Consider the following 22,149-nt stretch of genomic DNA (forward strand, 5'->3'; position numbering starts at 1 on the left):
GAAGCACTCTTCTTGGGTGAAGACATGCCATCCACAACACAGTTTAGCTTCTGCCTCTTCTGTGAAGGCTGTAGGGAATATAGTTTGGTAGCTTTTCTGTCCTGTCACCAAATACTTGAGAAGTTCTGCAACATCTTTGTAAAATGCATCACAGCGATGTCTTCTCCACGAGACCACAGAACAGCAGGGTGTACACTTCACTCACACGTATCTATCACCTCTATGTCTGTAGAGCACCTAAACAACACGTTCCCAGTCCTCGCTGGGGGTTGTAAAGGCTTTTGGGCTTGAAACAGGAGTACTGAAATTCCACTGCCCTCACCAGAATGTTATTGCAACTGCAAAGTCACTGATGACTCTTTCCATGTCGTGTCCCTTGCTGTTGCAGAGCTTGGAGGTAGCAACCTAAATGTATTATGGGCAAAGCTATGCGTCTCCCCTTTTCCTGTTGAACAATCCTACCACATTCCTATGACAGCCAGCAGTGCCAATGTCCTCTACAAAAGAAAATGGGGTAGGAGAAGGGGAAGAAAGCACAAGATTGATGCAGTTCATATGCAAACTTGCCCTAGAGGCAATATCTTGACAACCTACAGAGCCTGATGAGTGTACCAGAGGCTAGTAGATGTGCTTAATGCATGTATGGCAGACAGGTTGAAATTCTCTTATGCTGAACAATTGACAATGGATTAAGTAATGGAATAAAAATAAATTAATATTTTAAAACACTGAAATATGTGGCAAATTCAGTAGACTATGAGGTACCTCTCTCCCTCAGACACATATAGTTCCCAATTCATTATTCTCACAGTTCATTATAAATGACCTGTCAGAAAAATACATCTTCAGTAGTGACCAAAAGCACTATGAATACCAGTGAACCCCTAATGCAGCTACTGATTTTATATATGAAAGTAGCAAAAGGTGCTTATGAATGGTGATTTATGTCTTCATTAAAACACTGTCCCTCAAACTAGACCCTGAAATTCATTGAAATTAACAGGGTCTTGAGATTGGAATGCACATTATAAATGAACGCATTTTTGATCTTATGTAATGACAAACACATCTCTACTGGCATCCTAGCTTACCTGCATAAAAGATACTGCCTCTATACTAAAATATATTGGCTTATTCAGAAAAGCAAACATAAGGATGCAAATCTCTAAAGCTCATTTACCAGAGGCTTCCACAGTGTTCTGCCATAACTCAGAGCAAAGACACCAGTTTTGAATTTTCCAAACTTGAGAAGCTCTCACTTCAGTGTCTTGTTTATTTCAGGGCTGTCAAAGTGAAACCATTGCATCTAATAACTTTATAAAGGCAAAATTTTCTCACTGCCAAATTCATGACTGTTTCCTACTCTTGCACAGATGCACTGTAGAAAACATGTTTTGCTATGAAAAATCAGACACAGATGACTGGCCTCCTGGAACAACTTCATTTTCCTTCTCACTACAGCTTTGAAGTGCAGTGTACTACACTGGTCTGAAAGCAATCTTCCCCGCCCTTGCTGGGGGAGCTACCCTTGCCCACTCCACTCTTCTCCTCCTACCTCCAGTAGTAGTTTCCAACGGGATGCCAAAATCGGCAGCTCTGCCAGACTCCTTTCTCTGCACTTCACAAGGAGCACTTGTGCAACAAGAAATTCTAGGCAGGGGTCCTTCTTTGGTGGCTGTAAAGGAGTTGTTTCTTTTGGTAACTCTTCCCTGGCTGTAGATGCTGAGCAACAAAATATATGGATCTGCAAGGCTGGGCAGGAGGCAACGTCAGCATGGTTGGCTAGTAGATTTTGTGAGCGTGAGGTGAACAGATGAAGAACTGCTCGACATTGTGAAGCAGGGAGAACTCACCCTCTCTGATATCATGACAGAGGAAACCACACAGGATGAAGAGTCTTTTCTCACACGATTGTCTTACTGCTGACTGTAAAAGAAAAGTTCTTGGTCTCCTCCTCTACCAAGTCTTTTTGGTTTCATTTCACTCATAGCAGAAGAACTTAGGGATGCAAAGGAAAAGCAGAGGACTGAACATGAAATAGTGCTTCATCGGCTGCATTTTTTTAGCTTGCTTTTCTCCACCTGTCTTTTCTACAAACCACACCTACTGATGGAAGCTTCCAAAACAAGAAGACAGCCCCACAGGCAAAACCAAAATATTCCGTTTTCCTCCTTTGCTTCTTTCAGAAGTCTCTTTTATAGAGGCTTCCACTTCTGGTTGTCAGGGGCTCTCGGCAGCAGAAAGGCTGACTGGGTATTGTTATCAAATGTAATTTTTAAAAGTATTTTTTTATGTTTTCCCAAAAATTTATTTGTTTCAACAGCAGAATATTTACTGTGAGTTTTAGAGTTATGTTCAAAATCCATGAACATGAAGGATACTGAAACTATGCAAAAACGTACTGCTTTCCAAAAGTAACATTAATAATACATTTGTAGGTACTGACATCCACTCTACACTAGTTGAGACAGAGTATGGATGTAGTATATTCACAAGCACTGTGGATAAATCACCTCAATAAATTCTCCATGCTATACTGTAATCTCCAAAAGCTCTCTGACTGGTAAGAATCGGCCTTGCTGATCCGACTGCAGTTCTTCACACAATCTTGTTATTCATCTGGCAGTGACACTTCATGTTGAAACAACCAATGTCTTTATACATCTGTCACCACAAAACAACTTTACTTCACAAAATAATTGGCTGTTTTTTTAAAAAATACTAACACAAACCTGCATTCTTCTGCACATCTCTCCCCTGTGTTCCCCTTCAGCATATCAGATCACACTTTAAAAATATACTTACCTTTGTTCTCAAAAAGGCAGTACTTAAATCTTTTCAATAATTTCTACTTAATATTTAAACACAGGAAATAGTTCTGAAATTATCAGTGAAATGGGCACGCTATGTCAGTCCTTCCTTAACAGCAATAAGCATCATATTCTACTCACAGCTGAATTTTAGAGAAATACACCTCTATAAGTTCATTCATTACTTTAAAAATCAACTCTAAGTCCTACTTTGATAATTTAAGTACTGAGGTGACCCAAGTCCTTGGTCTGTGTTTTCTGTTCCCTTGTGGATGCTGTTGCCCAGTACAATCACACATGGATGCATCCTTTGCACTAGATCAGGGGCTCAGTAACAACACGCTGCTGTCAAAATATCACTGAACAAGCACAGAAACTTTTGTCATAGCCTGTGACAATAGGTCTCCAGTCCAAAAAGTGGGACACACAGAGGCAGTCTGCAGACACACCAGGACCGTGCGTGGTCTCCACTCCTCCATGGATATAAAGCTTGAATCCCTTCAATCCATAGGACAAAAGAGGCTTTACACTTGTCTATGCCATGCTAAAAAGGATCATCTCTGTTAGACCTAAAAATTTCATCTTGAAACACTGAAGACTGAGATTTCCCAGTCTCCCATAATTGATGAGACAGGGAGTAAGAGGGACTCCATCGTATTTTGCTGCATTGTCTGAAAAGCAGAACACAACCTAGAAATTAAAATTTGAGAGTAACGTGTCTCTAGTCCATAAATTTCACATTTGTGGTTAAAGATGGTAAATCCATAATCAAACACCACCTGATTTCCAAACAAGTATTTGGGTTCATTAATTCATTTGGATTCATCTCCCATCCTCTGACATTTTGAAAGCAGGTACCTGAGGGCGCAGAGAATGTTCCCCCTAGGGGACATATCCCTTTGAGGATTAAATATAGGATTATCCAACCAGAAAATTTAATTTTATAAGACAAGTACTAGGAAACGGATTTCTTTTTTTCATTCACTCTTCACACTTTTTGTAATAACCTGAATATTTCTAAAAATAAAAGCAGAAGGATGGCATAACCAATGCTTGTTAATACAAAAATAATTAGCTTAAATGAGGCACACACTCATATGCACAAAAAATAAGTGGCCCAAGAATTCTTTTGAGAGTTACAATATTTTTAGCCATATGGTATTTCTTATTAATTGTTATAATTACTAAATAAGAGCCAAAAGTATGTTCAGCACTGTATAACACATCCAAATACTGCCAACCCCTAGCCTCAGATGCTTACAGTTCAAAAGATACGACATACAGTGACAAAAACAAAAGCCCGGGGTCTCCTGGATATTAGGAGGTGCTTTTGGCCTTACTCTTCCAGCTGCATCAGCTACATCCCTCCTCTGAGAATGACAAAAATGAGCTCTAAGCCTTTTCTCCTCCACAGAGTCAGAAAAGAAAAAAGGAAGGAAGAAAAAGGGAACATATTTTGAGGCTGAACAAGCCACACTGGCTCTACAACATATTTTGGGCCCTTGGCAATTTATGCTAATTGACTGTAACCCTCAAGCTGTTCTTTCTGTGATAGGGCTGCTCTGGAGCACAGCCAGCCCATGGTCCACAGAAGCACAGGCTGCTGTGCTGAGCTGTGCTGCGCAGCTCTGGGTTGCCACAGAGCCTGTGAACCAGAGGAATGAAGCTGAAAATTTTGACGCAGCACTGAAAACCACTGTGGAAAAGGCACATTACTCTGGTAGAACTGAAGTGCCAGGAGCAGGGAACATTCCACAGGAGGGGACAGTGGCCTGCTCAGGGCTGAGAAGAACTGATGGAAGTCATTAAACGATGTCACCATCTTCTGCAAGAAAAAGGGATCTTTTCCAGATTGGGGAAATACTGGCGAAGACAGGTGCCCTGGAACTGAGAGAAGCTTAATGGCTAGGAGCATTAAGAGATGTTCCCAACAACAATTCAGACCAAGACTTTTCCTCAGAACTTCCTTTCATTTCTGAAACAGATTTTCCTGAAAGAAAGCTAGTCATACACTGTACCTCACTCACCCCAGGTCTTCTTCAGCTCTGTAAACTACAAGGAAAGAGGATCTTCCTTTTTCCTGTAGAAGCCCTTTCTTTGACGACGTACACTAAGCATTGTCTGTTTTATTCTGTCTCCAGTTCATTCCTCTCCACCTCAGAGACTACAGGATTTGTATCTGATTCCCTGTCAGTCACATGCATGCTCAGCAGTGACTCTGAAACTAATGGTCCCAGTGACAAATGTCCCAAGGGCAAGAAAAGATGCACTGCAGTGTGCATAGCTGAGGCTCATGGTACTATTACTCTTATCTTGTAGATGATCTCTCTCATAAAGGATTGCTCTGCACAAAAAAAAAAAAATTAAAAACCTGCTACTGTCAATTCCTAATAAGCTGTAAACACTACTCCATTCTTGCACAGCCTCCTTGTCTGCTCCTGGGAAACAGCCTTGGAGGATCCTTCTTCCCTAAGCACCTAGTGCTCTTTCTCCAGCACAGGCTTCATCCTTAATAACTTTCAGGATACCTCTGTGCAGTACAGACTGTAATGTGATTAACTTTATGCTTCACAACCTCAGCATTACGAAGTAGGTCCCAGGGCAGGGATTTAACATGAGGCTTTTGGGCATGTACAGAACCTTGATCAGAAAAAACAGTTCTTCCTTCCTGAAATGGCACAACAAAACATCTTTGAACTAGGTGAAATGGCTAGGTTCTCTAAGGAAAAAATACTGTCAAACCCCAGCACTACTGAAGTGAACAACAAAAAATGGGAGATGATCCATTCTACCTCCAAGACAAGGCTGAAAGTTCACAGGATTTTAAGCCACTTTCTTTTCTCTCCCTGTGCTTTAAGGCAAACCTAAATCTGTCTATACAAACACAAGTATTTTGCCCTGCAAGCATGCTGCTATTAATTTATCAGGTTTGTTATCTTTACTTTCCTCTCTTTGACGTCTTCATTGTGGTGTCTGTATGTTAATTGTTAATGCTCTCAGCAATGAGAAGCTGCAATGGCATAATGAATTTGTAGCCTCTACAGGACCCAGTGAATATATATATATATATATATATATATATAAAAATAATGCTTTAGAATATACTGCAAAGTCATCATCCTTCCCATGGAATGCTAACTTTAAGAAGCAGTGCCTTTTCCAAATGCATAAAGAATGAGAAACTTCATATTAGAGAACTGAACATCCCTCACAGGCTGTATGCATGGGAATTCCAGCAGCAACAAAGCCATGGGTTTTACAAAATGGATTTATAATGTGGCCAGAAACCATGCTGCTTTTCACAGTTTACACCAAAGCACTGTCACTAATACTCCATGATTCACTCTGGAAGTCACAATAAAATGTGATGTGAGGTCTTCTATAAGTGCACAAAAATTTCAAACTCTTTCAGGGTCTCCTGCAATGACTCACAACTACTGATGACATTGGTCATCAATTTATTTAAGACCAATATTCCTCAGGGATGAGAGGGAATTGCTTGTTCCTTTTCTAGCAATAAGGAAGGTCCATGGGTTAAAAATCTTATGAGACAGAGTTTGTTGAGTGGTCTGAACATTTCCTTGTAAGCAATATTTTAGGTTTCCATGCAGAGCAAGCTTTATTCTGCCACAGCACACACATTTCTACTGATGATGGCAGTGGCTTGAAAGATATTTACATGTGCCCGCAGTAGAAAGTAGAGGAACAACAGTCTAATGAATACAGAACAGGCACACAATAAATCCTATCAGCACAAGTGTTTCAATGGGTATGTGAAATACACCTAAAGATTGCAATTACACCTGCAATAAGAAATGGATATATTTACTTTATTATGAATATATTTACTTTATAATGAGGAATATCCAGCCATCTCTCTACCCATCCCTGCTGTATTGCTTCCTTCCACGTGCCTTCTTTTTTTTTCCCCCTTCCTTTCAACTTGGTCTTAGCAAGCACTGAATGATACTCCAATTCTGAAGCAAAATATTTATGCTCTGCATAGTACTACATAGATTTGAAACAAAGTCTGCTCCCTTACATTTGAGGAAAAGGGATCAGATTTTCCAAAATATCTTGGCACTCTGTATTAGAGAGACGTGCATTGTGCACTTCTTCAAGGCACCTGCAGAAGTCTCCTGCTCTAGCCACCAGGAAGAAAGCAGGTTAATCTACTTAGGTACTTCGGAAAATTCACTGAGAGCCAAAATCAGTTATTAAGTATTTGCTGATTTGGAAAACCTGGCCTCAGAAATCCTGTCCTTGGCCCTGGATATGACCAGGAGCCTGGTCTTGAGCAAAAGGAATAGTTCGGTAATGGGAAAGCCGGCAGGGCTACACTGCACTACTCCTTCAAAACCTGAAGTGGTGGTTCCTCGTGGGCACTCGTGATGCGCATTATGAGATACCAGCCAGTGTGGAGGCCCAGCATCTCCACCCCAAGGAATCATGGCCTCAGTGTTGTGGTTCCCTTGCCTTCTCTAGCAGAAGGGCTGTGACTGGCTATAAACTTTCTCTCCGCATTTCCAGGACCTTTAAGTTACTATAGCAGGGGTAGAGTATTTTTCCTGCTAAGGTGACTTTTAAAACATCTTGTGTATGACATATAACAAATACCTTCCTCTTATCCAAGAATAATAGGGGGAATAAACTAATGTGAAACGAGACTGTGACTTTTCCCAGACCTTGGGAGCACATCCTGCCCTTGAGGTTTCAGGCATTAGAGGATATACATAGTTTAAACCAGTAACGTATTACAAAACAATACATTCATACCAATTATGTACAGGGCCTTGATTTGCCAAGGAAGTTTTGCCTGTCTTCAAATAAAGACCAGACAGATGCACTGCCTCTAGAAGGAAAGACTTTGTTCCAAAGGATAACTTGGATGATGTTTCACACCAAGTTTTTTCACAGGTAGAGTTTTGAAGTCTTTCATTGAGTTGAATGTGCTTAAGTTTTGGTATAATCTCAAGTTCTTTGGAAAATCTGTAGCACCACAGAGGACATCCATATATTTTCTATTTAGAGAAGGGACAGGGACAGTACCCATCGCATGCTGTCTAACTGGATGGCATTTTGGTGTATGTGTATTTGTTCTGAACTGTTTCCACTGCCTGCAATGAGCCTGGTTTTACAAGTAAATTATTTACACAGCCTGCAGTGAGCTACAATGGACACACACACAAGCAATTGAAGCTGCCATAACATCCACAGTTACGTCTTTCCTGCTCAAAAATAACAGAATGTAGCATGCCAAGGGGTGCCTGGAGGGAGAAAAGATCAAAGGCGTTGCAAGAAGTTAAAGACACTTAACTTATACAAGTTTCAGCACCTAAACATGGCAGGGGTTAAATATTGCTGCGTTACTGATACCAGTGGTACAAATTGTGGCGCAGGGCAGTTCCCACACCGGGGAATATCAAATAACAATGTATCAGAGTATCTAACAGCAGTTTTTTCTGTCTTTCCCACAGGAACACTCTCATAGGCATTGGATAATTCATGGCCATTTGTTGCAGTGGGGATCCTGCAACACGCATATATCAAACCAGGAGTCCCGTGGAAAGGAAATATATACGGACAGACAGATTCTTGCTAGCTGTTTCAGAGAGATGTTTATTTCTCCAGCCGCATGGCCGGAGCTCTGCCCAGGAACTGTTCCAGTCACGGGACCAAGGGTCCTTCTGCCCGTGCAGGGAACACAAACCAACCAATGGGAACGAGGCTGAGCAGGGGCAGGAAGCCCCGTGTCTGTGCCCTCAGGGCCCCTCTCCCAGGGCTCCATGGCAGGGGAGGGACCCCAACAGCCATTAGACACCGGTGAGCCCATGTTGACATATAAATTTTCTTATTTCAGATTGTTGGAATGTAGTGCAGTAGCAATCCAAGCCCAAGGCTAGTGGCTGCTGTCGGAGCAGTCTGGCTGGGGCTAACAACTCAATTTACATATTTAACTGTCTTTGCTGAATCAGGCCTTGATTGAAAAATTGTCAGAAACCATAAAATGTTTCTTAGGCACAGCCAGGAAGAAAAGAAGGCTTTGGGGAAAGAAGTAGATGTTTGACAGGATATTTTTGTTCTATGTTGCAACATATCAAAGCAAGCTGGGAACATGAAGGCTGGAAATAAAATCCCAATCCTACTAATGTCAATGAGAGCTTTGCCATTGAACTCAACAGGACCCATATTTCATGGTTGCTAGGCCTGCACATCAGCAGCATTTCTTCCTCCACTTGACGCTGAGTCTCAAAACACACACGTCAAAAATTGCACAGGCTGCTGTCTTTGTTCCTGAAGTTTCATTTCTGTTAGAGATGGATGAATAGTCTTTTGAAAGGGAAAATAGAGGAAAGTCACATTTCTGCTCCTGCCTATTCACTCTCCCTCTAAACCATCTCTCTCAAAGCTTGAGGGAAACAGTACTGAATCTAAAATAGATCAGACAGATACGTTGTCATACAATGTGAATCACTTCAGGTCCAAACCACAAATAATTCACAACATAAGATGGAAATAATATTGTAGGTTCATACTGGATTATTGTTTTAACAAGGTGGTAAGGAATTTTAAAACCAAATCCATCCAGCACTTTCACATTTGGCTAAGCATACATATTTATATGTATTTATTTAATATTCCTTGGTTTTCTAGCATACTGATCATGGACATTGTTACCAGAATGTCACACAACTGGTGTGTGAATGCTTGATGAATATAAACACTGTGAGAGATCCGTGCTCTCATTAATTTTGAAAAATCCAGAGGGTTCTAGTGCAAATAGCACCAGTATAAGTATAAAATTGAAGGTGCTTAATGCCAAGAACATACTCAGACTATCAAATGATATGTGCAAAGGCATGAATTGCTTGTTTGCAAATAGAAAGAGCAAATATAATAATGTAACTGCCTGTTAGCTTTTTATCCCAAATTCAGTGTCAAGGACCTAAACCATGACCTGAAATTCTACAGCCCCAGGCCTATTCCACATCTTTCTGTGTTTCAGAAAAGCTGCAAGAAAATTGGAGAACTTACACAATATGTTAGTTGTTTGTGTTGTTATGTCCTAAATTTGTATCTGCTCTTGGCAAAACAAGGCAGAACATCCCCACCCCACAGATGTACCTCAAACTTGTTAAAGAGTTCACGCTATCTGTGAAATCCTACCAAAACTGCAATGCCTTTAAGGGCAGGAATGTTCATGGAAACAGCATATTTAAAATAAATACTGCAAACTATTAATGGGAACAATCTCACTTTTGAATGGCAAGAGCCATCCGATTCACAGAGTTGTGCTTATTCACGCAGCAAGCAGGAATCCTCCTTCTTATGTGTGTGTGCAGCTGAAATCTCACTAAAGGGCACATCAAAGACACTGGAGCCTACATCTGATAAGAAAATGTATATTCCATTTAGTTTCTTTATAAGGTGCATTGCTTTGCTTTTAGAATCCTCTTTAAAAAGGTCTGTTTTCCAGGACAGAACCGCAAAATGGAAGGTTGCAGCTTCTTTCAAGAAGGCAATTTTTGCTGAGAAACTGAAGCAACAACCTTTAATTGAATTCTGGGAAAAGGAAGTGTTGAGGGACTGCTTGCTGTGAGCTGCCCGATGGGCAGGCTGTTACCAAGCCACGTGACTCTCAAATACCAATGCCTCAGCCCAGTGAGTATCCCAAAAAGCTTTGTACATGATGCACTGCATAGCCAGAGGCTGTTTACCTTTCTAATTTTTAAGCAAACTAGATGGAATCTGTTGCTGGATAACTACTCCCTGCTGCTGTCTTTGCTCAACCTAATACCTGCCAGTCTAACAGAACACAACAAAAATGCTGGGTTTTTTTCTCTCTGTTGAGTTCTAGTGAATGATAGACGACACTCTCTGCTGATGCGTATCAAGTGATCCCTAGTACCTTTAAGCTCATGTCAGCTGTACATTTCTAGCACGTGGATTAATTATACATGGCTTGTGCAAGCTGAGAGCCCTCTGTGGAAGCAAGCAGGCTCATCTGCAGTAAGGACACAGCACCTAATGGTCACAGGATCAGAGGGTTTGATGGGAGCTTTTGAAATCATCTAGATGACCTCTGTCTCCCCTGAGAGATGTTTCTTTTTCCATTCGGTGCTTCAGTGCCAGACTTAAATCCTCCTGACTAGCCTGTTCTAGGGTTTCAATATCTTACCTGCTAAAGCATTTTTGCCTGATGCCTCATGTCAAGCTACCTCCTCTATAAATCCATTTCTTCATGTCTCATCTACTACTCTGGGCAGAGAACAGGTTATTCTCCTGCATCTGGCAGCAGTGTTTCTTGTACTGTTACCATGCCTCTTCACTTGCTCTAAACGAGCCATGAGTAATTGTATAAACGAGTCATCAGTGCATACAATCTTATTAATAACACGTAATTATTCACAGACAGCGCTTGGCAACAGAAAGAAAAGCTGGTGGGTGCGGGTTCCTATCAGAGGCAAGAGGCATTAGGAGGTAATGATGCTCAACACCTCTCAGAAGGTACTTAGAACTGGGTCTTCTCTAATACAGGAATTTGACAAACTCAATTGCTTATCAAATATTTACGAGAAGAGGGATGAGCCCCTGGACTTGTTTCAGACTGGAATGGAGTGCAGGCTTGTGTTAACCCTTTCTATGGGGTGAACTTCACTGCAAAGACTTGACTGAAAGGCAGTCAGGCTGCCAGTTAACACTGGGGAAGGAGAGCTGCATTCACAGCAAGGGGATACAAGACTTATGACAGCCTGTGTTATAAGGCACAGCCACTTTTGAGCCATTTTTGCTCATTTTATTACAGAGAGTGGTACATGCTTGCAAATAGAAAACTCTTTCTATTGATATTACTAGGCATCATGCCAGGCTTCTGAGATGAAAGAGTGATACTTGGGAACACATTAAGTGATAATGACATGAAGAAGCACTCAGATGGGCGTTTATTTCAAATGCCATGGTGACAGGTCCTCACACAGACCCTAGTGCTGGAAGTAAACAGAAAATAAAAGTCCTTGCATTTTTTCAGGGAAATAAATGCCTGAGGAAGAAAGTCCTATATACAGGTTGTGCACCAAGAGCTCCACCAGTTACCTGTCCCCACATTTTTCTCTAGCTTACATGCAACTTGGAAGCTCTGAGTGAACACTGCACGCATGGCAAATTACAATGTGCAAGTTTTATTACAGAAAATGCAGACATATTGTGGCTCATGCTGTAGGACTTAAATCATCACATTAGGTCTTTATAAAAAATGGAGATTGCTCAGCCTCATGGGAAAGGCATTTGCATCTTCATCATTAGAAAGGCAACAAACTTCATCCATAAAGATGTGCCTAGAACAAATGGCAGCAAATTGTGGACACATGTTTTGCTTTAATTGGTCCTCATCAACTCAATCTAGCTAGTGACTTCAAAGAGCTCTTACTAAGAAACCTCTTCCAAATTTTTTGTTTTATTCTTTTTCTGTTTTTTTTTTTCTTTTAATGTCTTAAGAGATTTCAGATTAAATAGAATCTTTGAAGATACAGTATGAAAGCATTACTTCTTTATAGTTTTACATCACATGTTTAATTACTTATTCATAAATTATGAATGACTAGAGGTAAGGTAGCATCGCCTGGAGCCCCTGTCCTGGGCCAAGTGTAGTGCTACAATTTTTACAAACTCTACCTCTTGGCAGCTGGGATCAGATTCAAGCCAGCTACAACTCTATTCAAAAGAGCAGCTGCTGCTGGTGCCATTTTCACATGCTATTCTTGATCAGCATGAATGGATGGAATGTGCTCTTTTTGGAAAGCACAGCAAAAGAATATGGATGGCAATAGAATGCTTACATAACTCATGTGAAATTCACCAAAAAACCCAGACATAACCTACAATCAAAATATTATTTATCTATGGGTCTGATTTTCAAAAATACAGCTAACAAATCCCACTGTTTGAAAATCAAACCAATATCTACATAAGTCTTTTCTTTCAGCCCCAAAGCCAAGAACTCCTCTAGAGTACAAGAGTCCTACTGTCTCAGACACTGCACAAACACAGCTGAACACAGCACAAATTAACAGAGGTGGAAAAGAATTCACAGATGAGTGTAGCCACTACTGGCCCAGTAGCACAGCTGGGATTCAAGCAAAATGTGACAAGCCTCATAACAACACACCAGTTTGGAGGTGAAACTGCTTCTTCCTACATTTCTTTACCACACGCACATCCACAAGCACACACAGAGTCTTGTCTCTCCAGCTGATCACTGTTTCTACAAAAAACACCAAAACTTTGTTCCAGCTGTCCTAGATTTTCTATATTTATTTATGCCCTATGTACATATTTGCAAGAATGCATACATAGGGCACTTCTCCCTGTAGCCTTGAACCTCAATCACTCACTCATGTCACAGCAGACAAGATGTAAACACTGCCACGTTGTCAAGGCAGCACCACAGACCCACTTGTTGCAGTTGCAGATGAGGAAGGCGGGCAGGCGGAAGACATTGGTGAATCAGTCCAAAGCAGAATATCCTCTTTTGATTCTTTCTCTGAAGGTCTGCTTTTTCTTCAGCTGTATAGTAGCAGCAATTTTCCTCTTTTGTCCAAATGAAAAAAATAAGGCCATGCTGCAGGCCCTTCTTATACCATAAAGAACAGTTACAGGAAACATGTTAAAGTAATTTCCTCTTCCTTGGACGGAATGCACTCTCTTGGAGTTTGTTTTTAGCACTGTGATGTAACTGGGGAAAAAGTGAGCTTAGGTAACACACCTCAGTGCATCTAAAAGAAAGTCGATATAATAGAAATTAAATAACTTGGGGGATCTTGCCATAGGCTTTTTATAAACCAACCAGCCAAAAAGCTCATTCCAGATGCCCGAAATATATAGCTTATATAGCTACAGTTGCTGCATTTGTTAATGAAAACTACATTTATTACATATTTTTGTTGCACTCATAAATTAAATAAATAAAGAAATAAAGCAGTTTCTTTATCTCTCATTAGAAGTAGTAAGTTCAGAATCCATCTTTTCACATTATATCACAGAGTTGACAACATTTTTGCACAGTCATACTGCATATATATGTGTGTGTGTATATACACATACACAGTTTTCTCAATTTTTCCCTCTTTATTATCAGTGTTCCTCTATTTGCCACCTATCTCTTAAACATGTTACCCTGAAAAATACAGTTTAAAGCAGCGGGGATGACAAAGGGAAATGCTGCCAAGCAGGAAAGCATGGTACTAAAAAAAAATTAAAATAGTTACAGAAAGACTCAACACTGTAATAGGTTGGATGAAGAGTATACCCTCCTTTTCCCTATGTGTTGGTAGAAATGTATTTATACAGTTCTGCTTCATATTTTCTTTACAAAGAACCTAATGTTGGTCCAGCAACCAAGCTGGTTTTAGAATTAAATCAATTTCAACATGGCAAATGGATGCAGCAAAGTATTCTGGGTCCTTAGCTATGGTAAAAATATCACAGCTCCCACTGCTCTCAGTGGGTTTCTGGTTAAAATTCTGCTTGAGGAGCTCTTCCTACATTGCACTCCAGCCAGGCACGAAATCTCTGGGAACCAAAGGTGTGCTGCTGGGCAGGTCATGTAGGCACATCTGGCCTAGCCTTATGCTCAAGCAAGATAGCTTTGGGTGCACCTCTGGAGACTTCCCTCTAAGGTCATGAGGACACAGCTCTGTTTCTCCTATGTCATAGGAGAAACTGTAAATAGGAATAGGAACACCAACCAACCTAGCAAAGCAAAAGAAATCTCACACTATACTCTGATGACAACGAGTAAAGATATGATAGTAACCAGATTTCTGTAACAGTCCACAAACTACTCCTTAGAGTTAATTTTCACACACTCCAAACTAACAGTCCTTCCATTGCTCATTCCATGCATACTAAGCATGATTTCCTGGTTTTTCTCTTGCTTGGGCCCGAATAAGGGAAATCCATACAAAATTGTCTATGAAAACATGTATATTGGAGAGAGACATTCTGCCAAATTGAAGTGACAACATTAAAAATCTCATTTTTTTTTCATTTTTACTGGAAATTAGCAATTTCCCTTGAGAAACATGACAGCAAGTAGCTATATTTTGTCTAGTCCTACTTTATTTAATCTCTACAACTTTGAAGAAAAGTTGTTGTTTATGATGCTTGCACTGAGAATTTTCAGTTTACAGAACAACAGCCAATACTGTTTTACACCTAAAACCTTCCCTTACTTCCATGAACAGGGGAGCCAGACCCTGTCTACACAGTCTAAATTCCATCTGATGTTTTTGCTGGACTTTCATACCGGAAGGACTCTTTAGAAAGCCAAATCTTAGGAATAAAAAGAAATTTGTCATCTCAGGAAGTGGCACAGAATTTAGGTCTGTGTGAGTCTAGATTTTTCCTCACTCATACATCTTTTATTGAGTGGCAACCACCAGAAATGCAAAGTGGGATGGATCCCTCTTGCAAAAATGTCGCATTATTTCTTCCAGCCACCATCCTCTGTACCTACATCTCATTTTTCTGAGAGTGTTCACAGTTACAAGACATAGCAAATAAATTTTAATCTTGTACAAAGCTCTGCAGAATCAGCTGATCCTTCAACTCATTTTTTTAATACATCTCCCAATATCTCAGACAACAGGGTAATTTAACTTCCATATGGTTCCTCCAGGTACCTGAAGCAAGACACATGGTTAAGTACTTCCTTGAATTGTGCCCTGCATAAATATTACTATCTTACGTAAGAATTTGAATAGTTCCCTTCTTACAGAATAAAAATTAATATTTACTTACTAAACAGTTGGCAATAGAGGACCTGTAAGCTTCTCTTCATGGTATCATGTGGTCCTGCTGGTCTGCCAGTTTATTCATGATTCTGTCAAAAAAAAATCAAGAGAAGGAGAAAATTATGTATGAAAAATATAGGTTGCCTTGATGTACCTGTTCATTACAAAGTAAGATGAAGCTTCACAGGAAAATTGTATTGATAAGCAATGGGAAATTGCCTAATTGCACTTTGCTTCTTTAGCCATGCTCTCCAAGAGCTTGGCAGGGACGGATAGAGTTATGGCCAAATGGGAAAATTTCTCAAGAGTATACAAAATAAACACACTGAAAATCACTTTCATGTCGTGCTTATGGCTTGATAAAATTAATTTTATAGGAGTCTTTTTCATTTGCAGAAAGAGTCCTCAGCGGAGAAGCAAACGCAAGATGCAGACACCACCAGGCCACTGTGCTGGGCACATGGGGCTGTAGTTTTCTCCCTGAGCCTCCTCTTTTCACATCCCTCAAGAAGTACAAGTAGAAAGCCCACCCCCTCCTTCCCCAATGAAAATTTCAGTGGTGCCAGCATGGAGGAGATCTCATACTCTGCTGAAATGGTAGCACAGAGGACAGCTTTGTCCTGGCATTTTTAGCTTCATGTTAGTCAGCTGTTGCAGGTCATATCCCTTCCTGATATATCCCACCAGCTACCTGGGCTGGAGAACCTTCTCTGTGTCTTTAGACATTTTCTGTTTCTCCTAAACAGAACTGTCTTGGTGTAGAAAGGGATCTCATAATTCTTGTGCCTGCTGTCTGAAAATGCTACATGGCAAAAATATGTGACCACCCTACCTCCCTGCCTTTGACCACTTGGGGAGTAACTAGTAACATGTTATGTGTCCTCAGATGGTATTTTCAAATACTTGACATGGATATTTTTTCACTTTGGCTTAAAAAATATTATGAAAAAATAAATCCCAATCATGCTGATATTAATTATTCACACTGTGAGGAAAACAAATGCATAAATCAGAAGTGAAAAGCAAATGTGGTCCCAAAGCACTGCTGTGAGTAATGTCGCACTGAGTACCCAAAGACAACACAGCATTTAAGCTCTTTTTTCCAGAAAAATGAATTTGCTAAACATTCAAAACAACCTCTGAAAAGCAGGACACTGAGATCACCTTCCTGAAAGGTCCCTGGTCAACATTAAATAAAATGTAGTATCCTCTATCTTTCAATTCAACACAGTTTCATCTTCTGAACTCCTAGGGACATTTCTGAGTCATTTCAGAGCTTACTTAAAATGCAACCTTGAAGACATAAGATAAACAAGTCAAACCAATGAATAACACCTTTGAACTTTATAAATGCTGCAGAGTTTGTGAAAAAAGAACTATGTTTGACTTTTATGTGGAAACTCAAAATGATCATGACTTTTTAGCCTGTAACAAAAGATGCATGGGTTTTGTTAAGTTAGTCCACACGGAAATTTATGCACACAAATGCTGTGTGTTTGGATTCTCCGACACTTTCCATTTAAAACTGGACCTTAAAAACATCTCAGTAACTTGCAGAAATGCCAGTAGTTGCTAGGTGTTTTCTCCTTAATAGAAGCAATCACCTGTAAATTATCTTCCAATTTTTAATTAGAATCAATGTTAGATTCATGCCATAGTTTTCTCATGGAAACTTGCTGAGGGACTTCTTTTACCCTTTTTTCCTTATGGTTTACCAAATGACAAACCAGATGTAGTAAAAAAACCTCAGTCCTTATGCATAAACAGACATCACATAGCCTATTACAGCACTCTTCAAAGAAGCATATACAAAAGGTCTGTGTTTAGCAGCCACTAAGATATTAATAAAAATACATGCAGGAAGAGAAAAAAACCATATAAGCCACCAGCAGTGTAGCTACCATATACCCAAGTACTCTTACAAAGTACAAATAAATTGTGTTAAAACAGGATTTACAAGCACTAACCCATCTGAAGTCATAAAAATACAATGGAAAAAAGGGAAAATCTGAAATTGCAACCCTAAATGGACATTATTGGCTTTGTATAATTTGAACTATGCTTGGCAATGTTGACGTGATGCAGTTCTTGGCTGTGAACCACAATTTTTTTTTGTATTTCTCTTCCATCTCCATATTAATGCTACCCATAATAAATAAAGGTATTTACTTATAAATTCTGGTATTGTGGTTAAAATAAATTGTATGCTTTTGTATATATCTTTATTTAGACCGGTAATTTAACTTGTGCTAAGAAATATGAACTAGTGTGCATATGGGGAAAGAAACAAAGGTTGTCACTGAAAAACTTGAATTATGTTCTTCTGTTGGTTTCAGTTAGAAGATTTACACTTTTGACCACGTGGCCATAAATTTATACATAGAGAACTCAGTGAACATACGTAAATGAAATGTTGCCATTAATTTACAATGTCTCCATTTCTTCCAAGTCCTTAGCGTGATTTGGGCTTAATAGAAGAGAACATTTCAGTCAGAAGGGACCCACACTGATCATCTAGTTCAACTAATTTGTATTTAAACGTATGGAAAACACTGCAATTAAGCTTTCCACAGTTTTGATACCTTATTTCTTGTATACAGGAAATATGTGAAAAACAAGGATTTGTTTTACTTTAAGGCAAGAGACATCTAATAGGATTTATTTGTATAACTTTGGAATCCCAGGAACACCAATGATGGTTTGCCAAAGGCAGAGACTGCTTGCAATGATTATCAAGGCTGCACAAAATTGAGGCAGAAGAACCAGCCCTTTAAGTCCCTGAATCAAGACCTGACTTGAGAACAGAGGAACCACTGCTGCACCCACCCAGGTGAAAGCTCCAGCAAGCCCATTACCCTAACTTTAACATGAGCTGCAAGCAGGACAGCAGGGAAATGATTTGTGAAACAGCCTCGGTGCAAGGTAGTCTTTACACCCTGGTATAGCTTGTTCTCTCTCTAGCAACCCTGAATGGAATAAATTACTTAAGGTGCCATTTTTTTTAACTTGAAAATGATTATTCCTTACTTATCTCTTCCAGTTCATACAATTTTAGTCGTTCATTACATCATTTAGAATCTCTTTTTCAAGCTGAGGAATTCCTGTCTTTTTGCTTCTTTCATAAACAAGATATACCTTACGTCTGATAACTACCATGCCTTAAGCTGAACATATCCATTCCAGTTCAGATCTGAGGAGTAGGGAACAAAATCGCATGCAGCCACCCAAACTTGAGTGTGTACTGGAGTTTTATATCGTAGTGATATTTCCTGTTTCCTCTCTACTCTCTTTCCAGTTGTGCCTACAATTCTCTTTGTCTTCATGAGCTCCACTCCACTGTTTTATAGAGTTGACTGCTGAGTAACAATAACTCACCTGAAGTCTATCCTCAGGTATTTAGAGCTAGGACTTATTTTTGCCTGTGGATGGGACTTTGAAATTGTCATCACAGAATTTCATCTGCCATTTTTACCATGCAATCATTTACTACCTTGACTTTTCTGAGAGATAGCAATGAAGAGCTGAATTGCTGTTATTATTATTAATATTATTACACTACAAATCTATACCTATAGGATATAAGGACTTCTGAAGTTGCCACAGTCTCTAAAATAATACCTTCCAATCACGGCAATTCTTTTGTACCTCTAAGAAGACAAAGCAAAGTCTCATGGTCAGACATTTCAATAGCTGCACAGGAAACCTCCTTTCCGAGTATCAACCTATGTCCAGCCATCACAATACTCTCGCATGGCCCTGCAGGCGCATCTAATCCAAAAATTCTTTCCCTGGATTTTGGAGTCTTTATCTTATGAAAATCTTTTGCAGGTCTCCTGTGATAAATACATTTATTTGTCACAATCAAGAAAGGTTACAGATTGAGTGGCTGGTAGCTGAGAGTGCCCTAGTTCACCAACCCGTGTTCTCTTAGGTATGCAAGTATGTAATTTTAGGCACTGACAGATTAGCAAAGTTGTGCATATGCAGATGGAAAATGCAGACACACAGCCAGCTCCTGACTTTGGGCAGTTTAATTTAAAACCAGAGTAACACCACCTGTTTTAAATACACAAACTGTCACTTACAAGAAAAAAAAAAAAAGGATGAGTAGAAACAGAAGTGGTCTTGGAAAAAAATTTAGTTGGAAAATGCGTGCTAAACTTCAATAATCCAAAATCTAATGTGAGTCTCTGAGTTTTGTATCAATTTCATACTCCTCACTCATTTCTCCAACTCTTCCCTGAGGTTTTTTGGGAGCAGACTTCTCCACATTATTAATTTTGAAACATACTGAGTTTTAATGTTCAAGAAGCCATTCTGAGTATTTGAGGGAATTATCTGATACAAATATACCTGATCCTTGAGATTTTATTTTTTTTAAAGTATTCTAAACTTAATTTCCTAGATTTTGGTCTCCACGTGAATGGGCATACTCCCAATTGCTCTGAACTCCCTCTGAAAACCAGGAAATAAAGGTGTAATTAGGACTTTCACCCCAGTTCTATACTGCAAGTCATATTGGTGTACCTACTGACATACTTTGAAACAAAGTAATAAAGTTAGTGCAAGTTTGTAGTCAAATCAATTTCAAGTTTGAAATACCCATCTTCAATACTTAAATTAGAGGAAATTTTTATGCAGAAAAGGTGTCACATGCCTCACCACAGACACCTGTATTCAAAAATATTGGTTAAGCACTTTGTGTCTGAAATGGACTAACATATTTTGCATTTTTTAGTACACAATATTTCACATATAGTTTATCTTACCAAGATGATGAATAGATGTGTGAAATCCCTGTGGACATCCAGCAATACTGTCTTTCACAGTAAGTGATCCCCTCAACATCTCAGTTAAATTAAAGAGGACAATGAAGACATAATGATGGATTGAAGACAAAAGAGTCCAAAACAGCTGACAGCTCCCAGCCATTCATTATGTCTGATGGGAAAAAAAATGCCAACCAGACCTTAAATTAAAGAAAAAAATAGAGGAGAAATAACAGAAGATACACGTTGAGGCAAAGCTAACAGTTAGTGGAGAACCCTTTTTCATTGTCTGTCAAATGGAAACAAGGAGACTGAAACAATGAAGCTGAAAAATGGTAATGAAAAGAGGAGACAGGAAAAAGACATGCCACTCCCATCCATAAAGCACATCAACCTCATTATGCTATTCCTGACTGCCTTCTCTCCACTATGGATCATTCTGGAAAAAAGAAAAAGCTGCATCACAGACAGTTTTCAACAATAGTATTTCTGCAGAAAATGAAGGAGAAAAAGGAGACAGAAGTACTTCCATCTCTAATCTTTTTTTACTCCCCTATCAAGGAAACCCAGCCCTGATCCTTTCAGTATAATATTGCCCCAAGATGTTCAACAAATTTCTTACAAGACATCAACAGCAGAGGCTCCTCACTTACAACTCAAGAGAGCTGGGAGCACCCCCAGGAGTTACTCCCCCAGTGTAAGTTCCACCACCAAGATCTTCATCCACTGCTTCCCACAGGTTAGTCACAGTGGGTATTCCAGTGTGCCTCATAAAATGAAGCAGGTATCCTCTTCTTGGCTACACAGGGCTCAAGCACAGCTTTATGTTTTCCAGATTTCATGATTTGTTTCTTAATTTTATGGCCTACTTCCACAATCCAGATGTTATTTTGCAAAATTTATATCCCAAAAAGCTTCAGGGCATGCTAATAAAAAGATGATTAACTTGCAGCAGTAAGATTCCTCTGAGTAAGAATTCTCTGTTCTTGTTCAACATGTGCCACATTGTTTGCTGTAATTTATTTCCCACTGCTTAGAACATGCAAACCACCATCACCATCTTTCTTCATAACATCCTGAGTGCAGCATTTTTTATATTTATGTCCACTTTATACTTAGTTCTTTCAGCACTTTTTGAAGTGGATTCCTCTTTGCTGATCTAAGAATGAGCAATTCATATCTACTTCCAAAATTATCCTCAGAAGTGTACACCCTTTGCTTTCCTAAAGTCTCCACAGAGTAGGGTCTACCCTCAGGATATCACAGCTCAATAAAACCAGTCTTGGTGGCGGAGTGCAGGCCTTGTCATACGTGCATAAGGAATAATCAGGTAGGAACCGAACTAGAGCTACTACCATGCCTTTCTTGCATCCTATGTGACAAGAACTTGGAAGCAGAGAACCACAGAGCATCCAGAACAAAACCCCAACTTTCCCAAAGCCTCGCCTCTCTGAATTCAGATGCAGAACATCTACAATCCCCACTGGGCCTGAGGCTGGCTGTGGTTTTTCTTGTACTGATGTTTGAATCCATATCTCCCCATTAGCACAAAGATAAACACCAGTCAAGAAAAACACACAGAAAAAGTAGTGTCGATACTCAAGGAAACCCTGACAGCAATTTCTTCCTCTTCCTCAGCTTCCCTACTTCATCAGTAACTGTTGAAGTCGCCATCCCCCATCTCTCTAACATAACAGTCCAAATGACTGTGTTCCCACAGCCCTCCTCCCGGCTGTGACAGTGTTTCCATGAACAACTCTAGACAAGATGACCACTTAA

At 39.7% G+C, this 22,149-nt stretch overlaps 1 protein-coding gene across 7 annotated transcripts in view; it reads right to left on the reverse strand.

Annotated features, from left to right (window-relative positions):
* The window catches only part of TMEM108 (transmembrane protein 108), a 164,482-nt gene that overhangs the window by 68,939 nt on the left and 73,394 nt on the right, over positions 1–22,149 (reverse strand). For 4 of the 7 annotated variants that reach the window (XM_048300416.1, XM_048300408.1, XM_048300425.1 and 1 more), the window contains one exon: positions 15,609–15,690. In XM_048300416.1, the coding sequence (XP_048156373.1) occupies positions 15,609–15,648 (40 nt within the window). In that variant the 5' untranslated portion in view covers positions 15,649–15,690. Of the gene's footprint in view, positions 1–13,263; positions 13,406–15,608; positions 15,691–20,370; positions 20,390–22,149 lie in introns of those variants that run through there. The other 3 variants (XM_048300442.1, XM_048300394.1, XM_048300399.1) reach the window with 3 other exon arrangements.

The sequence above is a fragment of the Corvus hawaiiensis genome, chromosome 1 (genome assembly GCF_020740725.1).
Source record: "Corvus hawaiiensis isolate bCorHaw1 chromosome 1, bCorHaw1.pri.cur, whole genome shotgun sequence".
In the NCBI taxonomy this organism is placed as follows: domain Eukaryota; kingdom Metazoa; phylum Chordata; class Aves; order Passeriformes; family Corvidae; genus Corvus; species Corvus hawaiiensis.